We start from the raw sequence: 23,445 nt of genomic DNA, 5'->3' as shown, positions 1-23,445 counted from the left end.
GAGCGTTCTTTTGGGAAGAAATAAAAAAGGAATTTGCAGAGGATCCTTTCTGGCTTCTTTTAATAGCCCACAGAACGGGCAGAACAACAAATCAGTGGTTGTCACTGGTGTCCAGCTGTGCCCTGGGGTAAGGGCGCTCCTGAACTCCCAGCGGGATACGTGCCGTGCTGGATGCTCTACTTGGCAGCACCAGAGCCGGGCACTGCCCTTTCAGAAGGTATTTTTTTTTTCTTCTTGCAGCCTCACTTCATAATTTGGGCAAGCACGATGCACTTGTTTCTCCAGCCCAATGTTGCACAGAAGCCACTTGCAAGAACTGAAAGCTCCCTGGGGTGGAGAGTGGCCAGGATGGGTCCCTGTGTGGCTCATTGAACACATGGGCTGATGGCAAGTCCACGAAAATCAGGTTGGAGGCTCCCACAGATGCTGAGATGAGTTGGATCAAGCCAGTAGATCCATCAGCTCCTGGACCAGGGTGCTCATTGCCTTTGGGGAGTGAGCCCGGTTAAACCAGAGCAGCAGGAAGTCCAGATGTCCGGGATGCCATCAGTGCCCACCAAAGCCAATGTAGTCACATAAATCAACATCTGCCCAGGATTCGGGCCCCAGTTTTTATGAGATGATCTGTGCTGGAGAATGTCCTGTGTGACTGGCAATCGAATTAGCGAGGGGCCAGGAGAATGCATTCTGATGTTGCCATCATCTGAATTAGATTCGCTATTTCTTCACAATTTATTTTGATTTAAAAAAAAAAAAAATTACTGCTCAAACCATTTCAGTCAATTTCAAAGGGACACATATTTCCTCCTGGAGGATTACGCCAGGCCAGGAGTCCAGCCAGGCGCTGCCGCCGCGCAGAGCGGAGAGGAGGAGATTTCCTGCCCTCCTCAGCGCAGCCCCCTCGACCTGCTGCCCCTGCGACGGACCATGAGACTCTTCTAAATTGACCCCGCGGGACCGTTTTGAAGTTTAAAGAAATCGCAGGAGGCTCCGCGAGCACACCTGGGGAACATCTGTCCGGCTCTCGGGCAGCCATGGAGAAAACAGCATCCTCTGATAAGGAGCCAGGAGCCTGGCAAGGCACGGGCTGAGGAAGGAGGGAGACAGCAAACAGGACATCTTTATGCGGCATCTCAGTTAAAGAAAAAGGGGAGAGGAAAATGTCTGAAAAACATTTTTATTACAGTGGTGAGAGAAATGGTGTGAAGTGACAGCATACCGAAGGACCCGTTCCTCTTGTGCCTGTGTTTTCTCATGCAAGACTCAAGATGTTGCATGATTTTCAACTCTTGTCCTCAGAGGACGTTACCATTACCACCCAGACTGTTCAAATACAAACGTTTGATGGTGAATAATATTTTTGAGAATATAATTGCCATTTGTTTACTAACTAAAACAGCCTCATCGTGTCAGCTAGTTCCATGAAGGGAATGTATGCTAAACTACACTGAGTGCTTTACCTATCAGAGGCGGTTGAAGCACCTTCATTAAGAGTATCCAGGAGGAAGCTGGATGAATTTGTAGAGCAGCGGAAGAGCTGCTGTGTTTCTCCAGGAGGCCAGAGCTGCAGTGCTCATTCCCCTCCTGAGATTCAGGGTACCTAATGCAACGGCACTGCGACGGCAGAGACCGTCTTCTGCAAAATTGCTCCTTCTGGAATAGTCAGTGAATAAAAGCAGCAACAGAAATGGCCATTAATTACTCTATTTGTTTTCCACATTGCCTCTCACTGCTTATTAGCGTAGCATTAAGGAGATGGGATGCGACTCCAGTCCCGGTGCGGAGGCTGCAGAGGAATGCCCGTCTGCGCGGGCTGGATGTGCCTCCCGCCCCGCTCCGCACCCCACGGGTGAGCAGAGGGGACAAAGCCACCCCGCACACCCGAGAACCCCAACGGGCTGTTTCTTTGGGATGAAAAACCCCCCTCTCTGCCGTGTCCCGCACAGCGAGCGCGGGAGCGGTGACTCTCTGCACCACCTTCTCTCTGCTGCAGGGCACGAGTGGGAAAAGGCAGCAGACTGCCTCATTTTTGCTAAGAATAGTTTGCATTTATTTATCTCTTACTGTCCTCCGGGCACTTTACCGTTGCTTACTAATGAATCCTCACACAATCTCATTAAGCAGGAGCTGCTGCTCCTGTGCTTTACCTCCAGGTAACCCTGCGGTGGGAGGCTGATTTGAAGCACTTTGGCGAGAGGAGCTCGGCGGAGGCGGCGCGGAGAAGGGATTTCTGCCCTCTCCCTTTAGCCAGGCGCACGGGCGAGCCCCAGGTAATACCATCAGAAGTCGTGGAAGCAGCAAAATGTAACCTCTCTGCTTGGCTATTACACAAACAAGCCACGGAGAGGGGGATCCCATCGGGATCCATCACCAATAAACATATGATTCCCTACCAGCGCTGCCGAGGAGGAGCAAGGAACGCGGCGGATTTCTGGCTGTTGGCTTGCTCTCTCTGCAGACAGCAGCATCCCGCGGAGGGAACGGAGGTAAACACTGCTTAATGCTCTTAATCTCAAACTATGTTGCATTTCTGGTGATATATTAGGAATATTTAAAAAAATAGCGTTAATAATCTTCTATTACCACTCCCCTCAAGGTACATCGTTAGCGTTAGCCACGCACAGCAGCAGAGACCTTACTTGTGATCAGATTTGCCCCAGGTTGGAGGGCAGCAGGGCGAATACGCCTCGGTCCCGCGCTGCCGTTTTGCACCATTATTTTTGCACCATTTGATGGGATGGCGTCAGCGCAGGGCGTGCTCATAAATCTACTTCAGCCTCGCTACTCTCTGCAGCATCATCTGTCGTCCTGTGGAGCCGAGCGGTGCAAAATTAAACATTTAAATCTTACACAGATGGTAGGAGAAACTGGCTCCTCGGAAGGAAGGAGCAGCAGAGGGGAGGCAGAGAGGGTTTCTCGGCTCGGCGATGGATGCGAGGCAAAACCCAGACGGGCCTCGAGACACGTTTAAATTGATTGAACAGTATCAGCCAGCATCCACGGAAATGTCAGGAGATACTTAAATGCATTCAGAGCCTGCGTGAGTGGATCGTGTTCTGACCTCTGCTAACCCCGGCATCGATTAATTCAGGGTTTCCTTTATTCCAGGGGAATACACACACTGAGCCCTGTTTATAAACAGGCACAAATGCTACACACAAACACTGAAACCGACACACAACCCACGAAACAACACACGCACAAAAGAAAAGGCAAAGCCCACATGCAATACACACAAACACTAAACCCGAACTACAGCCAAATGGTACGAAAAGCTGCAGATTTCCCCTCGGGGAATTGCACTTTTCCGCAAGGGATGCGCCGGGGTGGCTGCGCGGTCGTGCCACCCCCTCCCACTGCACCGAAAACACACATTTTAGGTAAATGCTGAAGAAAACACCTTTTCTCATAACCCACCGCTGTTTTGGTTCCAGCTGCTGCTGCCACACCAGCCAGCACCAGTGGAAACACGAAGGCAGAAAGAAGAGAACAAGCTTCTTAACCGGGTTTTTCTATCAGCCATCACCTAGAACTTGCCACCAAGAATGTCTCCGAAGCGCACATTATGATAACATCCAGACAATAACGGAAAAAAACCTGGCACAGGAATAAAAAGGAGAGCATTGTGAACCCTAAGTGGCATTTTTGTGGCCGTTATCGCTATCGTCATCACTGTGAATTCATTTAAATAGTTCGGAAAATGAAAGAGCCTTCCCTGGCGAGGCCATGCCAGCGGTTTCTCTTTGCTTTCTCCTCCCCTTGGTTGGGTGACATCGTGATGGTGGTGTTCAGCAAGGCCATCAGCGCCGACAACCTCCCTCCAACGCTGTGTTTGCACCTTCACCATTTCAGGAGATGAAAACCAGTTCTCTCCATGGAAATACCTGTGAGTGGCGAAGGAACGGAGGGGCTGCGGGAGCTGCGACTTGGCTGTCACCTTGGAAGAGTCACCAAACCGCCCATGACTGCTCGCCCAACCAGGCCAAGGACGTGGCCAGGCTCACAAATGATTATTCCCGGTTAAACAAATTAGAACATCCCTTTTAAGAGCAGAGCCAAAGAGTTTTGGACCCGTCATGAGCCAACGCCAGCCTTTCTCATCAAAACTCAAACATTTTAATGCTCTAAAATAAGGTGCAGACCACGGGTTGGTAGATTAGCGTGCTACAGCACAGGGCATCGTGTATATTTATGTGTTTACAACTAATTAGGCAGTAATTCTGCAAGTGTTGATGAGGGTGCACAGCTGTACGTGCCGGTTTGGCTCCACCGACAGCGACGGGCCGGGGGAGAGGTACCAGGGAAAGCAGCCCAAGACCCAGCTTTTATTTATGAAAATAAAAATACCCCTTTTCCATCTCATCGCTCGGCTCAGGGACAACTTCAGGCAGGGCTGGTGGGAAAGTCGAGGCTGAGCTTCCAACAGGGACCTGCCCCAGGTCCTCCTCCTCCTCTGCTCCCTTTCCACCCCAGCACCTCCTCCCCGGCCATCGGGAACTTCACCGGTGGAGGAGAAACCTTCCCCCACGGATCCGTTCCGGTGAAAAGCGTTGGTTTAAATTAACATTTTGAACAAAAAAGCGGGTTCTCAGACGGCTCATAATGAAACCCTCCCAGCTGTATACTCTACCTTGCTTTAATCAGATCATTAACTCGCACAAAGATGTAGGAAGGAGGAGTGGCGGCACTTGAAAAGAGCTCAAAACAAGCTGAGTTTTAAACTTCAGACTTGTCATTGACTTAGCCTTTCATTGAGCCAATTATTTATGACATATTTGACGAAATTCGGGGAAGAGAGAAGCTGAAATCTGCATATCTGCTGGGCTGCAGCAGAGCTACTACGACACTGATAACGGGGGACATTTCTGCCGGGAGCCCCCCCCCCCAAACCAGGGGGCGGCTGGAGCCCCCAGCCCTTGGGGGCCAGCCCCCGGGGTCCCCTTCTGCCAGGATTTGCCACCAAAAGAGTTTCAACAAGGGGGGGTTTCATACAGATGCGTTTATTCGCACCCAGTTTTTCTTACGAGCGTCACGTTTTGATAAACGGTGAGGAAATTAATTATAAAGACATGCGTCCCACCCCGCTGTTCCCCGGCGGGGCTGAGGCGGGGTCCCGGGGAGCCCCCACACCGCCCCTGAGGTAAATAAACGCGGCTCCCCCCTCCACGATCACTTAAGACATATAAACCCACCGTGGCGGGGGCTTTGCTCCCCGGTAGCAGCACCGGGAGCCGGCCCCGGCCTCCCTGCTCCCCCGGGGGGAAGCGGGCCCTCACCTGCGGCGGGGGGGCGATGCGGGACACACCGGACCGCGATCCCGGCGGGTTGTTCTTTTCCCCCCCGCCTCCCCCCCGCTCCAGCGGCCGCCGAGGAATCCAGGTCCGGATTTTCGCAGGCGCCGCCGCGCCGCAGCCCCTCACGCCGCCGCCGCCGCCGCCGGGGCAGCCCCTGGCGGCCGCACCGCCCGCCCATGGCCGCCCAGCCCCGCCGCCCCACTCCGACCTGCCCGCCCGGCGCCGCGGGGGCCGCGCCGGGCTGCCCTGCCGCCGCCATGGGCCCGGCGGGGGCGGGCGAGCGCTGAGGAGCCGCGCGGGGCTGGGGTGGGGGGGGGGGCCCGGCCCGGCCCTGCGGGGGTTGGCTGGGGGGGGGGGTTTCCCGCCCGCCCGCCGCGGGCTGAGGGCGCGCAGGGCCGGCGGCGAGCCCCGGGCGCGGAGGGCGGGGAGGCGGCCGCTGTCGTTCCCCCCCCCCTCCGCCCTCACACACACACACACACACACACACGCACAGGCGCACCCGGGAGGCGCTCGGCGGCACCGGCGGAGGGGGAGCCGCCGCCGCTGCCGCCCGCCTGGGCTGCCCGCTCGCCCGCCGCCAGCCTTCCCACCCGCCCCCCCCCACCTCCTCCCCTTCCCGCCTCTGCCGCCTCGGGGGCGGCTGCCCCCGGCGGAGCCTCCATCTGCAGCCCGGCGGCGGGAGCGGGAACATGGCGGACCTGGAGGCGGTGCTGGCCGATGTCAGCTACCTGATGGCGATGGAGAAGAGCAAGAGCACCCCGGCGGCCAGGGCCAGCAAGAAGATCACCCTGCCCGAGCCCAGGTACCGCCCGTACCGGCCCCCGGGGACCCTGACCGGTCCCGGCCCCGGCGGCCTCCCCGTCTCTTCCCCCCCCCCCCCCCCCCCGCGGTGCCGAACATAACGGTCCGGTGGCCACCGGCCCTCCCCGCCGTGCCCGGGCACCCCGCGGCCTCCGGGGCGAGTAGCGGGGTCGGTTTGGGTGCCTTTAGGTGGAACAACTTCTAGGGGAGACGGGGGGGGAGGGTGGTGGTGTCTGTCGGTGGGTGAGGATGTGGAGAAGCCGGTTTCTCCCGGTTGGATGGGGGGGGGGGGGGGGGGAGACCCCCCCAAACCCACCCCAGGGTTCGGGTGTTTATTTCATCCTAAACTTGATGCTTCATCCAGCGGGTGAGAAATTCTTGAAGTGGCGAGCCGAATAAAACGGGAAACCCCAACCGAATCGTTCTCGCTGTTATGTTCCGCAGAGCTATATATTTTTTTAAAAAATTATATATATATATATATATTTTTTTTTTATTTTTTTTTCTTTTGAGTGATGCTTGCTGAGGTTTGACACCGGTGCGGGGAGGGAGGACGGGCTGGGGAGAGAGGTTTTTCTCTTAGCAGGCAGCTCACGGAGCAGAGGTGCTGGACAGCCATGGACCAGTGCAGGGCTCGGTCCAGCAGCCACCTTGGTGGCCATGGGCTTCCATGGGTCCCGCCAGGCGAGCGGATGGGTGCCTGGACACCACCGAGCTCCTTTTCTTGGTGTGTGTGTGTGTGTGGGGGGGTGAGTTCGGTGGGGAAAAAGCAGCTTTTCTTCTGAACGACGGTCCCTGGTTATTCACGCGTTATAAAATCACCTGAGCGTCGCTCGGTTGTTTATTGCTGAAATTCAAAGTAAGCTTGGCCTCTCTTTTCATGGCTGTGTGTATGGTGTGGATTTGAAATGAAGATTTAGCCAGCAAACAAAATATCGCAACGGGGGAAAAAAAAAAAAATAAAAAAAATAATAAATCTAACCCAAAATTTACTGCAAAACGTGTCGGCAGCTTGCAAGCCCGCTGGTGGCCTGGCCTGGCTGTCTGCCGGCAAGGAGAAAGCACCCAAGCCTTCTTCTCACTTCTTCACTTGGGTTTTTTTTTCTGCCTTTATGCTTGAATTCCCGGTAGCGCAGTGAGGCTGCAGAGCAGGGGGAAGGTGGGGGGCACGGGGGGGTGCCCAGCCCGCCTTGCATCCCCCTGGCAGAGGCAGTGACACCTCCGATGGAGAAGTTTCACTGTGGTTTTTAAGGTCTGGTTGAGGATGGCTTGCTGGATGGAGGAAGGTGCCTGTTTTTCTCCTGGTATGTGTTAAGTGCTTGTAAAAATAATCAATATCTGTAAAATTTAGCCTCTGGTGTTAACTGGGGGTAGAGTGCTTTACTGGGAGGGCTGGTGGGTCTATGTGCTTTGGTTTTTGTCTGTTGGTGTCCTTAGTCTGGGGGATGTGCCGTGGTGCTCCTTGTTTGCAAGAGGGACACAAGCCCTCTGGGGAGGTGGAAGGTGGGGATGGGGAGGGGGTGCAGGGGAGGAGTCCTTCCAACGCCACCAGAGGTACCAGCACCTTCTCCACGAGAAATACCAGCACCCTCGCCATGAGAGATACCAGTTGTGGGGAGGCTGGGAAGCTGTTGCCTGGACCGACGTCCCCTCATGCAGAGCGTGGTGGAAGCTTCGCAGCACGGCATGAGGCCCGAAGAACCTGCGCCGTTCTGCTCTCCTGCTCCAGGATTTGTGTGGTGGCCACGTTTGGTGGTTTCCCCAGGGTCGGAGAGGTGGTGTCCCCCCCGGCGTTGGGCTCCGCAGGGTGGGAAACAGCAGCCAGGAGGAAGTTCTGCAGAGTAGCAGGAGAGGTGAAGGGTTAGGTGCGCTCCCAGAGCTGCATGTGGAAGAACCTGTTTGCAGATGGTGTGAAATATTAAAGGAAAAAGCTTGTTTTCCACCTCCCCCCGCTCCCTGGACTGTCGTGCTCTGAAGAAGGTGAGAAGCCTTCAGGGAGGCAGAGGTTTGCAGCTGTAAGCGATGCCAGGGCGCCGTGGGACGTGGAAGGCAGCTCAGTGGATGAATGAGAGGAAGCGTGGACATAAATGAGAACAGAGACTTACCTAAGCCTGGGACCACAAACGGCTCTAGGTCGCTTGAAATGACTGAACTTCTCAGCTTCTAACTGAAACCAGGGATTTCCTCATACACTAGGAAATTGTGACCGTTATTCTGGTGTCAGATGTCTTCATGCTGGTTTCTGGTTGTTTTTTTTTTTTTTCTCGAGCCCTCTCATTAGAACAGACATGGTGTGTTGGGTATACTTAAATATTCTGTGTCGCTGGCAAAGTGATTCATTTAAAATTACATAAATCGGCTGCTTAAATGCAGGTTGATATAGTAACAGTGAAAAAAAAATACAACACACAGAGTCCTCTCTTACACGATTTTGAACTCAAACAATTTTTCCTAATAATTTTTTTTTAAATTTTTTTTATTTCTCTGTGTGTGTGTGAGAGCCTGAGCCCAGCTCCGTAAGGCCGGGCTGCGAGCTGCCCTCCTCGCGTCCGGCTGCCGGCTGTCACCGGCACAGATAGGAGGAAGGTCACTGGAATATCACATCCACGCTCAAAAATAAATATCTCGGCCTTATTGCAGCGCTCTTCCCGCAGGAATGCGCTCGGTGGCGGTTTATCTCCGGCGGGCAACCACGGCCTCCTGCGCTGCCGGCGTTATCTCCTGGAGAAATATTAGAAAGGTTTTATCCCCCCTCTATTAGAATTTGTCTCTTTGCCGGAGCCTGGTACACCTGTCGGCAACGTTTTATCTTCCCGAGATAAAGACTTGACACTAAATGAAGTAAATGAGTTTACTGTAATGCAAATTTGAGGGGGCTTCCTGTTTACGAGGAAATAGCTGTAGTGCAGGCAGAATAAATTCCAAGGCTGCAGGCCAAGGCTTAGCAGCAAATAAACTACGAGGGTGAAGAGTTTATTGGCCTTGGGGCTGATTATTGCTGCGTTTACGTGGAGCATCCTCAGAACTGGTTTTTGTACCGAAATCGTTAAATATCACAGTTTGGGAAGAAAGAGGATAGAAAACGCTAATGAGACCAGACTGCCTAAGGAAGAACCTCAGTTTGTTTTTTTGTTTTGTTAAAAAAACCAAAACAAAACAACCCTTTTTCCATCCTCTTGTCATCTGCTTTTCCTTCCCTTCTGCGTTTCCTCCTTTCGTTCCGTAGAGCCATGCCAAGAGCTGGGAAAGCTGCGATATCTTTCAGTTTGAGGTTGTTTCTGCAAAGCCTGTTTTGCGGGTAGGTTCGCCCGGGTGGACAGAGGGGCCGTCAGAGGCGAAGTGACCTGAAGGCAGAAATAGGACCTAAAATGGGAAAGAAGACGTACGTATTGAAATGTGAGCAAATCTGAAACCTTCATCTTTTTCTACAGAATTACCCTCAAATGTTTTAAGTTTTGGGGGGGACAGAGTGAATGAACCGCACTCTGAATTTTTCAGGTTATTCAGCAGGCTTCTGAAGTTTTTTGACTTTTCCATGTAAATTCTAGATTTTCCTCTTTTTTTTTTTTTTTTTTTTTTTTTTTTTTGGTCAAAGGGAATGGAAGAACGCTATATAACAGCTGTTTTTATTTGCCGGCAGCTCCTTCTGTTTTGAGTAAAGGATTTGCATAATGCAAAGTTGAAGAAAAAATGGTCCAGGAAATCAGATAAGTGGAATGGAAGCAGGTGCGGGGCTGGCACAGGGCGCTGCTGCCCGTCCTCACCCTGGCGGCGCCCGTCCTCGCCGGGAACCTTAACGTTAAAGCTTCCTTGCCGTAAATATCATGTAAGCTGTAGGGTGCTTTCGGTGGACAAATCCCAAGGGCATGGTAACAAAACACGGCTTGCCTCTGCCCGGGCCTCTCTCCCTCTTCTCTTGCTGCAGTTGGGGATGTTTCTCCCCTCATCTTTCCTTTTCTAACCTGCTTATTTCAGTAATTGCCTGTCTCTCAAGTTAATTCTTATTTTTCTCCCAACCTTTTCCTTTGATCTCCTACCTTCCTCTGAATTCTACTCCTTTGCGGGGAAAAGGGCATGTTTCAGTCACTTTTTACTTAAAAATCACGCTTTTAACATGACATTTTTTCTCAGTTATCATCCCTCCTTCACTTCGCCTCTAGAACAGAAGACCAACGCGCTGGTGCCCCAGTTGCTTCTCTCTGGGGCAGTTTGGTCTGTGGTGTGGTTGAGGCACCATCCCTGGAGGTATTCGAAGGACGGGTTGACGTAGTGCTTAGTGACACGGTTTAGTGATGGTGGTTTTTTTTAATCGGAGTTAAGTTAATGGTTGAACTAGATGATCTTAAAGGTCCCTTCCAACCTGGACAATTCTATGATTCTGTGTGCGCCTTGCTTTCTTCCCCAGTATTCAAACTAACTTGTTTGCAACTCTAATTGAGGTTTGTTGAATGTGTGGAGGTTGCTTTTTCCTTTCCAGTTCCATCCTGAGCCATTTGTGATTTCCTTTCTTCCCGAATATTGGCGAAACCCAAGTGACATTTCCCGCGAGGAGTTTGAGCATCATTACTCTCTCCTCTATTGCTTTCTCAACTTTGTTCTCTTGGCATCACGATACTCTTTCTCTGAATTTCATTTGTTTCTTTGATGTGTCCTTCAGCGTGTTCTTGTGCCTCTTGAAACTTCTGTAACGTCTCCAAGTTACAGGCTGAAACTCCTCTCTCTCTGCTGTCAGTCTCGGTGACTTTGACGGTCTTTTCTCTGGCTTTATTTAACGCCTTCTTGTTGTGCTTACTCATTTAGGGCGCTGTCTCTAAGAAAAATCTTCCTGACATTCGTTCATGTAATTTTCATTGTCATCCCTTTGCATCTTTCTAGGTGCTTCTTTCTCTCCATTGATTCGAGCGTACTGTTCAGTGCTGGGCTTCTGCAGGTGGCACGTGGCTCCCTGAGCATCTCCTGGATGAACATCTCAGTGTCAGGGTATTGAAAGCTGCTAGCTCCCGGCGTTCCCCTCCATGAGCCGAGAGCCGCCACCTGCTTTGTTCCGAGCTGGTCCTTGCCATCAGGTCCTCAAAACTCCTCCCCTGAATCCCTCGTTAAAACACTCTTTTTGTTGTGAAGCTTATGAAGTTTGACTGTGATTCATCTGCCAGGGCTTGCTGCGTGGATGGAGCGTTGGCCGTGGTTACCAGTGGTGTTTCCTCTCTTCCTCCCTCCATCCATTTGGGTAACGGTTTTAAACTGAAAGAGGAGAGATTTAGATGAGATCTCAGGAAGAAGTTCTTTGCTGTGAGGGTGGCGAGACCCTGGCCCAGGTTGCCCAGAGAAGCTGTGGCTGCCCCATCCCTGGAGGGGTTCAAGGCCAGGTTGGAGGGGGCTTGGAGCAACCTGGTGTGGTGGGAGGTGTCCCTGCCCAGGGCAGGGGGTTGGAACTCGATGGTCTTTAATGTCCCTTGCAACCCAAACCATTGTGTGATTCCCTTGTCTCCCATGGCAAGCGTGGGACCTGGGATGTCTTTGTGGTCTTGTCCCCAGCACGGCACAGCAGGGTCTAACAGGGTCTCGTCAGTGATGTTAGTTCCCCAAATTCCTACTTCATATGCAGGTTGTTTAGAGAATGTTGTAGCTCCAGGAAGCCTTGTGCTTCATTATGCTTCTTCTTCACTATTGGAATGCAGATGGTAGAAATCTTTAAAAGTGCTGTTTTCCCATTTTCAGAGAAAAAGTAGGCCCAGGTTTTGCAGAGACCTATGCTTTTATTGGGCTTTGCACAGAAATGGTTCCAATGAATGCAGAATTAAATAGGAGATGATATGGAGAATTAAGGCTCTAACAGTTAATTCAGACGAATTTGTGTCACAGTACCTCTAGCTCTGGAAGGTGGTGGTACTTCATGGAAGCTCATTCCATCTGCTTGTGGCAATAACGACTGTAAATCATTTTAGTAGAACTTCTTGAGCTTGGCTGTCTAAAATTTCAAAACAGTTTAGGTTTTTGTTTGACATTTACAATTTTTTTTTGGTGTCAAGCAAGATTGTTTCTTGGTATTTTTATACTGTTTCCAGCACTTACTAAAAATTGGATTGAAAAATTTGAAGAACCAGCCGGTAGGACACTCAGGCTGTTCAAAGTGGTTTCATCGTCGCGTAATTTGCGAAGCTACAGGAGGAAAGAGGATTCTAAATGAAATGGTTTTATAAAGTGATTTATTATTTTGCATCTGTGCTCTATCCCACTGTTTGAGTTGAACGTTGAAGCAAAGAGAAAAGGACGTAAAGCGTGGTGAGGGCTAAGGGTGGCTGAACGTGGTGCACACCAGGCAAGTGTTCTGAGAACCGGGTGCTGTAGGTGAACCTGGAGTGGGTGTGCATCGGGGGCAAACGGTGTGGATTTGTGCTTCTCAAGGTCAGAGTGTCCCCCTTAAACGGAGCATCTTGAAGCTCACTGGGCTTGAAGCGGGTGGTAGGCGACTTGAATGGGTGCATTCCTTGTTACCGACATTCCTAAAGCATCACCATCTCCTTGGTGCAGCTGCTGTTTCTGGGAGGGTGAATGTCTTCTCGTTTCGGTTAGTCCTGCTCGGGCTGAGCAGAGATGGCAGAGGAGTTAATAAAACTCAGTTTTATTTAGAAATCCAGCCTCCCGACTTTGCTGTCAGTAGAAGCATTGGTTGGGAAGGTAGTGAATAGGTGGCTTTCTCAACGTGATTTAGTGCACGCGGGGAAAGCTAGGGCTGCTGACAAAGCCAACTTGCTTTTTGTCTCATTAGCTTTGTACTACGGTACTTTCTTAGCAGGAAAAAGACGTGTTGTAGGGATGGAGATGGACCGTCACAGTGTAGGAGGGCTCCTGCTTGCTGCGGATGCTGCTCTCCGCATGGGCTGGGTGCTCTCTCCCTTGGGAATTTAGGTCCTTATTTGTTTTAACTGCAGTGTCTGATACTTTCTACTTGGCTTAGCTTCTGATCTGTACAATATAGGGAACAACAGTGTCCCTTTTCCAAACTCTTAATTTCTCATCTATTAAAGCTACAAGGGCTTTGCCACAGGACCTTCGTCTCCTCACGCACTTCTGTACAGGCCTGTCTTTTATTACAGTAAGTGCTGTACCTTTGCTCACACATAGGACGTTTGGCAGATGCAGGGGTTGAAACTTGATTTTTGGAGCTTCAGATAAGCAGTGGAGGCCCTGGACTGTCCCAGCTCCTGGGCGTACGGTATTTGGGGCGTCCTGCGGCATGGGAAAGAAATTCTTTGCTGTGAGGGTGGTGAGAGCCTGGCCCAGGTTGCCCAGAGAAGCTGTGGCTGCCCCATCCCTGGAGGGGTTCAAGGCCAGGTTGGATGGGGCTTGGAGCATCCTGGTCTGGTGGGAGGTGTCCCTGCCCAGGGCATGGGCTGGGACTGGATGGTCTTCAAGGTCTGTTTCAACCCAAACAACTCTATGAAAGAAAGAGATGACCTTAAGAGAGATGTTCCAATTAGTTCTCCTGTGGGGATGCTGTAAGGCTGGAGCTTCTGTTTTGAAGCATAGGCTTTCCCTTGGGCGTCATTACCTTAATTAAGAAAAAAGGTAAATGAGGGTGATGTGGGAAAAGATCAGTGTGCAGAGTTCTTTGCTAAAAACTGAGGGATGTTTCTGGGGATGTTTTTTGGGGAAAGCTTCCGTAATGCGATGTTGTGTTCTAGGTGTGACCCCAGTGCCTGGTGGGGACGAGCTGTGGGTGGTGATGGTGGGACCTGCCTGGAGCCAGGGCTGGGAGCTTGGTGCGTCTGGTGGGAAATACCCACAGGAACGCTTGTCTTCCCAGTAAAATTAATCAACTTTATAGCCGTTACTCATTTTATAGGTAGACGGCTTTTCAGTGGCTGGACCTTCCCCTTTGGAATGTTTTCAGCAAAACGCTGTAACATCAGGAGATGAACACGTGCAGCTCTGGTGAAATCATGTGGAATGGCCTGGTTTAATCTTCTTATCAATAATAGCATTTTTTGGGGGTAATTAATAAAATTAGAAAAAAGCCTATCAGGAGCCGTCAGGTCCAGGTGCATAAACCAATTCACATAATTTAATTGAACTGAATTGAGGTAGAAGCAGCAGTTTCTAGCTTTAGAAAATACAGCTGTTGTCCACATAAAGAGCTTCACCCCATGCTTACTACTTTCTCCAAGAAAATCATTCCAATACTGAATAAACACCTATATAAATGTGCCTTGCATAAATAAATAAACAAGCTTTTTGAGAGTGTCAGGAGGAACCGCTTCCATATAGAAACCCCCCAGTTCCCTTCCAGTGCGCCAGGAATTCGTCCTGCCAGCACGTGTCATGTTCCTATTGAGAAGGGAACTGGGGAAAGGGCAGATTTCTCCGGATCTGGTAGAGCTGTGCGAATCAAAGCCTTCATTAGAGGCCGGGAGGATTTGAGGCCCGCTGCTGTGTCGGGTTTGTCATACACCGGAGAAGCACCGGCTGCATCCCCACTTCCCGGTGCTTCCCTGCAGCTTGGGGACACGCGATGGAGCTGGGAACGGATGGCTGCTCCTCACCCAGGAGGAGTCTGCGTAAGGCACAGAACAGAAAAGAGCTCCCAGCAGCTTCAACATCCTCCCAGAAAATTAAAAAGCCCGGGAGAACCCAATAAATGCTTCAGTCCTTGGAGGAAGACTCCGCTTTCCCAAGAGCAGGGCGCAGAATGCAGCCTCCACGTGCCAGCTGTGGCCGCTGTTGTGTTTATTACATTTCTGTCTTAATTTCAGCAGGAAAAGCAAACTCGGTGAAACACAAGTCTCACTTAAACTGAACTTTATATGAAAAGAAGCCAAAACACGGGTGGGTGTTTTACTCTTGAGGCCTCCGGTGTCTGGTAGGATGAGCCTGGCTTTGCCATGGGTGGAGCGGGTCTGGAGGGAGTCGGGTGGGACGGCATTTTGCTGGCTGCCCTGGAGCGTTTTGGCTTTCCTGGGTGGGTTCCCTTTCCTCGGCAGGTTCTAAGGACAGCCCAGGCAGTGCCTTCGAGGTGACGTTTCCTTCCTCAGCCTCCTCATCACTTGCTGTTTTTCTGAAGTCTCCAGCCTGGCATCCCCGTCTCTTCCCCATCCCATTCTGTTCGTTGTCACATCTAAGCAATTCCGTGTGCATTGATCCATTGTGCATTCTCTGTGCATTGATCCTCTGAGGTTTTTATTTTATTTATTTTTTTAACCCAGGTATTCCCAGTTGTCTTTCCGAATGGATCTAGCGATTACCGTTACTTTCTTCACATCTCCCTCTGACTTCTGGGAAAATACAGGAAGTATTCTTTAGTTTTAACTCATTGTTTAAAAAGAGTTCTGAGAAGATCTGCTTCTTAGGCCTGGTAGTTCCTCACAGTTTTCACTCTTGATCGACCCTGCATCGCTAAACCTTTTAAATGCGCTTTTATAAAGGAAAAAAGCCATCCCAAAGTCTTGGCTGCCACGGCTCTCTGCCGTTCTGCCACTGCTCCGAGCTGTACTTGTTGACCCCATCATGCTTTCAGTTCAAAGGCCTTTGGGGCAGGATCTTTGGTCCAATTTTAGCAACTTTATGATGGATTTGGATAGTGCAAATAAACATTGAAGTCTCTCTAAAAGTGAATCCTGAACCTAGAAATGAATAAATAAATCAGAGGCGAATGTAGTGTATTTCAGTCAACGTTGGCCGTAGTTCTTGGTAGCTCAGTTCATGTTTATACTTGCACGCTGCTTTTAGAGAAGGCTGTAAACATTTTGGAGATATGGAAAGATTAAAAAAAAAAAAAAATGGCACGTCTTCAATAATTTTTTATTGGTTTAAAAAAACCAATTATGATTGACAAATTACTTAATTGCAGTAGAAGCGAGAAGATGTGATTTTGCTCCGAATTCTCTGTCTTGTAATTTCTCTGGTGGAAGGGCAAGTCCTTGACATTACAATTCAGTGTAATTATTCCTGAAAAATTCATGTACTTAGAAGCTTTTATATTAGTTTCAGATTTCAGCAGTGATAATGCAAATGATCCTCAAGGAACATGAGGCTAAGTGCGTGTTTTGAAATCGTAGCTCTGTAGCTATTGCTTTTGGCTGCCTTGTTGTAAACTTTCTCCATTAATATAATTTGCATAAGTGAAGCTGCTCCGGCTCCTGGATGAGATGCACGCGCAAGGGAGGAGGGTGTGGGAAAACACTGCTGAGCTTTAATCCCTTCCATCGCAAACAGGGTTCTTGGGTGCAATGTGCTACTAATCATCCTTGACAATTATAAGAGCATTAGTTCAGTGTAGTGAAATGACTTGGCAGTGGGCTTAGCATAAACTTTAGTGATGGAAAATGGGCTAGAAACGGGTGAACTTGGGCTAGAAGAGTTTTGTTTCTCTATTAAATAACGAGAATGGCTGTTGCGTTGCTGTCAGGCGTGTTCTAGCAGTTTTATAGGGTGCTCAAAAGTAAAAGAATAAAAGGAACATACTCTTTTCCATGTTATCTCATTGTCCAAAAATGTTTTTTTCACGGTCTTCTCATGATTCGTTTCCTCTTCAACTATAGAATTTTACAAGTAATAGATAAATATGTGAGATTAGGTGGTCTAACGGTCCTCTCTGCCTTTATATCCTGGGAATTGACTTTGCCTCATTAACGGCTTGAGCAGTTGCAGTGTGTAAAATGCCTTCTACAGCGTCTGAGAACAAAACGGTTTGGAGAAGTATTGACTTCTGCTGAACTTTGAACTGGGTGCAAGCCTGAGAGGAAGCAAAACAAAATGAATTGAATGGTTTGTGATATGTTCACTATTTTATTTTTTTTTATTTTTTTTGCCTCTTATCTAGGAGGGAAGCTAATTCTTTTTTACTGGTTGCATCAAGCGTCTGCCCTTCGCTTTCCCCCGCTGAGTGGAGTATTAAGCTGACCTGGGGGCTCCGATTCAGTGACTCGTTGCAGTTTCCAGTTGTGGTCAAGGGGAGTTTTCTGTTGAGCTGGAGAGGTACTTTATGCCAGCAATGAACATATTACAAGAAAACAGTAGCATTATTAGTAATCACTCACACAGATTTACTCTTTGAGATCTTTCTTTCCTTCTCCCTGTCGTCTTCTGTTGTGTGACTTGGTTGTTATTTTTTTTTTCCTGTTCAGCAAAACCTCAATAAATACCTCTAAGGAGAAGCTGCATTTCTCGTGACGCATTGGTGGTATTATACCTCGGGCTTTCAGACTTCCTTCTCGTTTGAAATGGGGTCTTAAGTGGGCTTAGTTATTTTCTGTGTGCGCCGGCTGGGGCGTCTGTGTCTTTCAGAGAAGAAAGTGGAGATGAAAGCTGGATGGGATGAGGGGAGACAAGGTGGGAAACAAGGAAACAAGGTGAGAACCGGCTGAGAGAGAGATTTGGAAAAGGAAAATAAGGAGCGATAACAAGAAGGAAGAGGAGAAAGCAGATGAGAATAAATGGAAGGGCCAGTGTGGGAGCAGGATGCTTGGGGCACAAAGAGTGGGGAGGTGCTGAGGGGCAGTGCAAAATGTTGGCGGTCAAAGGCAGTGGTAATTGAGTTTCTGAATATTTAGCACTTTCTTGAAATAATTAATTAGCATTTGAGTAGTTTTTGGATGTGCCAGGAGCCATCAGGAGCTTAGTGTGCTGGGTCCAGGCACGTGGCAGAAGGATGGTACCTGCCCTGACGGCAGAGAGGAGGGGAAAAAAGCAATACAGCTTTATGTTACAGACTGGGGATCTGAGGCAGGTGATGTTTATGAATTGCCCAAGATAATACAGGAAATGTTGGTAGAGTTAAATACTGAACTCTGCTCCCCTCAGGCCAGCCTCTGCGAAGCTGCCAGTTCATTCTTGTTTTGTTTTTCTGTTCTTCTTTTTCTGTTTCAGCTCATAGGTGAATCTATTAGTGAGTGTAACTGCGCATTCTTAATGCAGGTATGATTCTTTAATGCCTGCAGTAAGGCCATATGTGGTTTTTTTTTCAAGCTGTGGTGTGCATGCGTGCATCTGTACGATAGATAATATCCCACAAATCTGAACTTTTATTAATTTATAAGAAAAAATAATGTGTTTTCATGATAAATAATTAAAAGCTCCTTTAAGATACAGTAGTAAGAAGGCCAATAGTAAGTAGCTTCTTGATCTAGTTCCAATAGTAGGAGTATGTATACGGATAAATACCGTCGCATCCTTCTTTACCCCCTTTCCATTTCCTAGGTGCGAGATGCTTTCTGAAGAACCCCTGCATAATTGAGCATGACAAACCTGTGGGCCCAAAATCCCTGCACCTTAGAAATGAATAGCAGAACTTTTAGGAAACATCAAAGTCAGTGCTGTTTATTCTATTCTCCTTCGTAACTTCTAGTTTCTGCGTACGCCCACATCCCTCACGGGCTGTTCCTGGGGCTCCGGTGGCTGTCCCATGGGCGCAGATGCAGTTATACACCCAGCAAACTTGAATTCCTGCTTCCCCTTGGAGTCACAGGGTATTACTGCTCTGTTACGGGGGGAACAGAAGGAGAAACTACCGCTGTCGGCCGTGGCGTGTTGTTCCAAGGGCAGGTTCTGGGGGTGAGCTCTGTCTCGAAGCCACCTCCTGGTTTGCTGCTGCTGGCGTCGCTCACCCGAGAGGGAGGGTTGCGGATGAGCGGTGCACATGTCCTTTTTCTGTCTTAAAAAGAACATAATGTGGTGGTTTTTTTCTTAGTTTTTCAGAAGCTGTGTTTTCAAGTCGGTGTTTTCTGCCTGTACCGATCTCGGCGCCGTGACTGCTGCCGGGTCGCTGCCGGACGGCGTGCCACCACGTGTGCATGTAGGCAGTGAGAACCTTTTAATTACAGAATGCGTTTTAACCTTGAAGGTTGCTTTTCAGCGGATTTCTTTCTTCTGAAAGACCAGGGTGCTTCCTACAGTAACTAGAGCCTCAAGAGGCAGCTTCAAGCTCCTTTTAACAGATCCTTCAGCTGGCGCTTGTAATAAACCCCTTTTCTAGGGAGGAGGAGGAGCCGACCAGGTTAGCACAACCTGTGCTCTTCACAGAGTTCATAGTTTGATGCTGACGCTGATAGTCATCTTTCCTCCTGCTTCTGAGCAGGCAGCCTGTTCCGAGCTCCTTCGCAAGCCCCGTGTTTCTGTTCAGCCCTTTCTTTAAGGGCATCTTCTCCCGTGGGGCTGAAGAGCCAGCACCCTGCCCGCCCCCAGCCCTCCCCAGCCATGCGAGACCCTGCGTGGGTGCTCTTTGCATTGCCAGGGATCGAGGTGCTCGTCTTATTTGCAATTAAAAACCTCTCCCAAAACTTCTTTACCGTTAGTTCTCTCCGGCTGAGCTGGGCACGGGTGCTGCGGTGCCCCTGGGCGCAGGTACTCACTTAAATGTGGTCAAAATGTAGTCAGCTAAACCAGCAAAGAGCCCAAAATGCATTTCTCAACAACATTTTAAGCCTGACTTTTTATTTTCTTTTTTTCCCCCAAATACACTTGCCCTGTTATTTCAGTTTGCTTGTGGCATGTGGACGGCAAACTGAGCGTTTCTGAAATTTGTGGTGTTTGCTGTTTTCTTCCTCTCTGAAATAAATACATGGAAGAAAGGTTTTGCTGCAGCGGAGTCGGGTACGCTTTTGTTTCTGAGGTCTCCCTGGATTTCGTTTTTGGCCAGCTTTTGTTTCTGCTTATTCTGAACGTTGCTGTGAAGGTGGATCATGCTCTGAACTGAGGTGAACTTACGCAAAAAGTCCGCTTCTGGCATTAGCGCGTTGTTTGCCCTGAAAGCATCTTTGGAGATGGAAAGCTTTTTAGAAATGGCTACTTTTCTGTGAAACGCAGCTTTTAATCCCGGATCGTTTATGTGTAGGGCAACTAATGATTCCATCTACAAAGGCGGAGAGGGAACCTTCCTTCCTGTTTGTGGAATGTGCAAGGCTCCATTTTAAAATTTTCCATCCTTCTGAAGGATATGTGGATATATGGATTCTGCTGCTGAGTTTCTTTTGAACTTAGTAATCAACTTAGAAGTTGATTATTCTGGGTAGTCATAACCCACTCCATGTATTTTATTCCTATTTATTCCTACCTGGGTAGGGAACAGGGATTTTGCAGGGGTGAAGGCCTGTTGTTTAGAAGCTGGAATGCAGTGTGGGCTCCCGTAGCCTGTGATGGTTTTATGGATTTGTTCAGATTCTGTAGCTGCAGAAACGTTTTGTTCCTTTGACACGTTATCCATCAGACCAGAAGTACTCGATGTCGAGGGAGAGGAGCAGAAGCGTTGGAGAGATTTGCCCGTTACACAACCGGAGTGTTTTCCTGGACACTTCAGTCATACGTTAAATTTTTCATTATCTTCTCCCCTTGTCTAGACTGGGGTGTGTTTATGTAATTTCTTGCAGTGCACTTGTTCAAGCAGAGGAAAGCTTTCTTGATGTCATTATTATGAAAAAGGCTTATTATGTTACTAATGGTCTAGCGGTCGGTGGGAACGGGACGTTGCCGAAGAGTGCTCTGAGTGCGGGCGCTGGGATGGGCAGCACTGGGATGGGTAGCGCTGATGGGCTTGGGTTGACCAGATAGCAAAGGAGAGGGACATTTGCGGTCTTTGGTGACGCACACCATGTTCATCTCCAAGAGGTCCTCCTGAAAGCCTGGAGGGACGTGGGGAAGGTGTCGTCGGGAGCAGAGGGATGCGGAGGGAAGGAGCGGGCAGAGCTGAAGGCATCTCCCCAACCTTCGTGGGTTGAAGGTTCAGAGGCCGTGAGCCTCTGGTTGTCCCCAGGCTCCTGCCAGTCCCACTGCTCTGCTCCGTGGCCTAGGGCTGCCTTATCAAGGTGTCAGTACAACGAGAGGTATTTTGCCATCAATGGGCTAACATTCTATGGATTTTCAGCAAAGAATTAAGTTTCACAGCCACCATTTTAAACATGTGAAGCTAGGATGTGTATTTTTTTAAAATCTACCCATAAACCAGCCAAATTTTGCAATTCTGTCAATTATATGATGAATTTTATTTTACCTCCTTGCTTTTCCCAAGTTTGGAACATGTTCTCTATTTATTGCTTTGTCTTCGTTTGAAATCAGCGTTTTGTTTAGGCTAGAAAAATACACAGAGAGTACACCTAGTTTTTAATGAACAAATAAAAAGAGTAGCAGGTTTGTCACCGACTAGTTAATAGCCTGAAACCCCATTAACAACGTTTTGCCCTCCCTGTTCTTGTGTAGCTTGATGTGGGGGTCACCTCTGGGGTTCTCGGTTTGGATCACAGTGTTCATAGGGCTGTGTTCCATGTGGGGCTTTGAGATAGATGTAAAAACGATAAATAGAATAATTTCCTAGACTGGAGTTTAGGGCCTTCTTTCCAGAAAACGTTAAAATTTGTCCAGGAGAACTGCCCTGTTCTGTTGCATTTCAGAAGTAGGTTTTTTTAGGTTTTTTTCCTGACACGAAGTAGTTCAGAATCCGCATTTTACAAGGATTAGGAACTCAGACTTATTTCTACAGCATCGTGAGTGATATTTAGCAATCTTGTGTAGGCCACGGATACTTTGTACAGGGTATTTGTGGTTATTTTTATAAAAGTAAACAGTGCGTATGAAAATATCAATTTTAAAATTGGAAACAGAAAAAGTCTAGTGGAATTTTGCCTAAATACTAGGATGATATAGTTGTTTTACCAGGGCACGGTACTGGTGGCCTCCATTGATTTTAAAATTTATGGGCTTGTATTGTTGCCCCTATGAAATTTTTATAGGCATTGTATTAAAATGAATATTGAGGTTGCTTGACGAATAAAGGAAATCTTTGTTAATGTGCTTTAAATGAGTGATTGTGACATTATAAATTAGGCAAAGTAGATGTTAAGTGCACTGCAGCCAAGCTGGGGGCCTAATGGAGCTTGTGTTGGCTCACTTGCTAAATGATAGCCGGCAATTGCAGCGTTAACAGCCCGGTGGAGCTTTGATTGACTCGTACCTTTATTTTACAAGGTGCAAGTTAAAACCTGATGCAAGAATAAAGAAAGGAAGCCATGGCCAGAATGTCCCCCGGGAAGGGCTGTGACCCCAGGGCTCCCCCGGGAATTGCCCCTCTCTGCTCCTGCCTGCGCTCCCTGGTTTTGGGGAAAAACACTCAGCCTTTGGTGCTCCAGGTCCCAGGGGCAGCCCCGAACTCCCATTCCATTCCACCTACCAATATCTAACTGGGATTAAAACCCCACTGGGCGATCCCAGGGGAAGCCTGGGAGCTCTCCTTTAAACTTTTGCTACTACAGAAGCGAGAGCACATACAGTGAAGAGAACTATGTGCAATCACCCATGGCTTTTTTTTATTCCGATTTTTGCTCATTTGTGGTATTTTCAAGCCTTATGAGATAAGTATAGATTCTTGAAGGAGATTTCTAACATCACGCTGTGTGGTGTAGGCTATTGATATGTTAAGTTTGAAATGTAAAAGCCGTGTCTCTTCTACACTGAATAAGTACTAATATTCCTAATATTCTACACTGGGTATTATTAATATTTACAGTGGGGCAAAGTGATTTTTTTTAATGTACCTCAAACTCCAAGAACCTTTTAAAAAAAAAAAAAAAAAAAACCAAACTTAAAAATCACAGTATTAAGACTACAAGGTGAATTATGGGCTGGTAAGGTGATGTCCAGAAAGGTATTCATAGGTAAAGGTGAATTCTTGATGATTCTATGTATTCAACAATCTCTCTGTGTTTGTGACCTGACTGGAGCCCGGTTGATGTTCATGGTTGTAGTCTAATTCTTGTGGTCTTTAGACAGAGCAGCAGCTGCCTGTGCTGCTCGGAGCTGATGCAGTGGGTGGGCAGTGGGACCTCATTTTGCTTGGATCTTTTTCATTGATGCTTCATTTTAGCGATCCTTTTCTCCCAAGTATGTTAAAGGTCTGGTTTCAAATGAGCAGTTTCAAGTAATTCTTCTTTTTGTTTTCTTTCTTTCAGTATCCGCAGTGTTATGCAGAAATACCTTGAGGAAAGGGGTGAATTAACCTTCGACAAGATCTTTCATCAGAAAATTGGTAAGTCATGTTTCAATAAAACGTTACTCGCATAAATATTTTAAAAGTTGGCTTGGCTGCTACTTCTTGGTAGCGGCCACTGAAAAAATCAATGTTGTAGATGGGCTGATGAACGCTAGAATATGGACAGGGCTTAGTAAAACAAAGGTCTTCAATAAAATGAAATGTTGTGAAAGGGAAGAAGATGAAGCAAGGCAATCTGTCAGCTTAACTTCATGTTCTGGAAAACTACTGGAAAAATAATGAAATTATTTGGAAGCATCGAGGAGAAAATTATATTACTTGGTTACAGGCTTGTCAACAGTATAATGTGTCACATCAGTTAAACTTTTTTTTTTGTCT

General features: G+C 48.5%; 1 protein-coding gene across 1 annotated transcript in view; it reads left to right on the top strand.

Moving 5' to 3' along the window:
• The first annotated feature begins 5,983 nt into the window (after positions 1-5,983).
• Positions 5,984-23,445, top strand: part of GRK3 (G protein-coupled receptor kinase 3) — a 79,912-nt gene continuing 62,450 nt past the window's right edge. Inside the window, exons 1-2 of the mRNA XM_074159320.1 lie at positions 5,984-6,096; positions 23,027-23,103. Of these exons, the coding sequence (XP_074015421.1) occupies positions 5,984-6,096; positions 23,027-23,103 (190 nt within the window). The remainder of the gene's footprint in view (positions 6,097-23,026; positions 23,104-23,445) is intronic.

Source organism: Numenius arquata, chromosome 16 (genome assembly GCF_964106895.1).
Source record: "Numenius arquata chromosome 16, bNumArq3.hap1.1, whole genome shotgun sequence".
NCBI classification, from domain to species: Eukaryota; Metazoa; Chordata; class Aves; order Charadriiformes; family Scolopacidae; genus Numenius; species Numenius arquata.
Note: the sequence above shows the minus strand (reverse complement) of the source record. Positions and strands in the feature narration are given on the sequence as shown.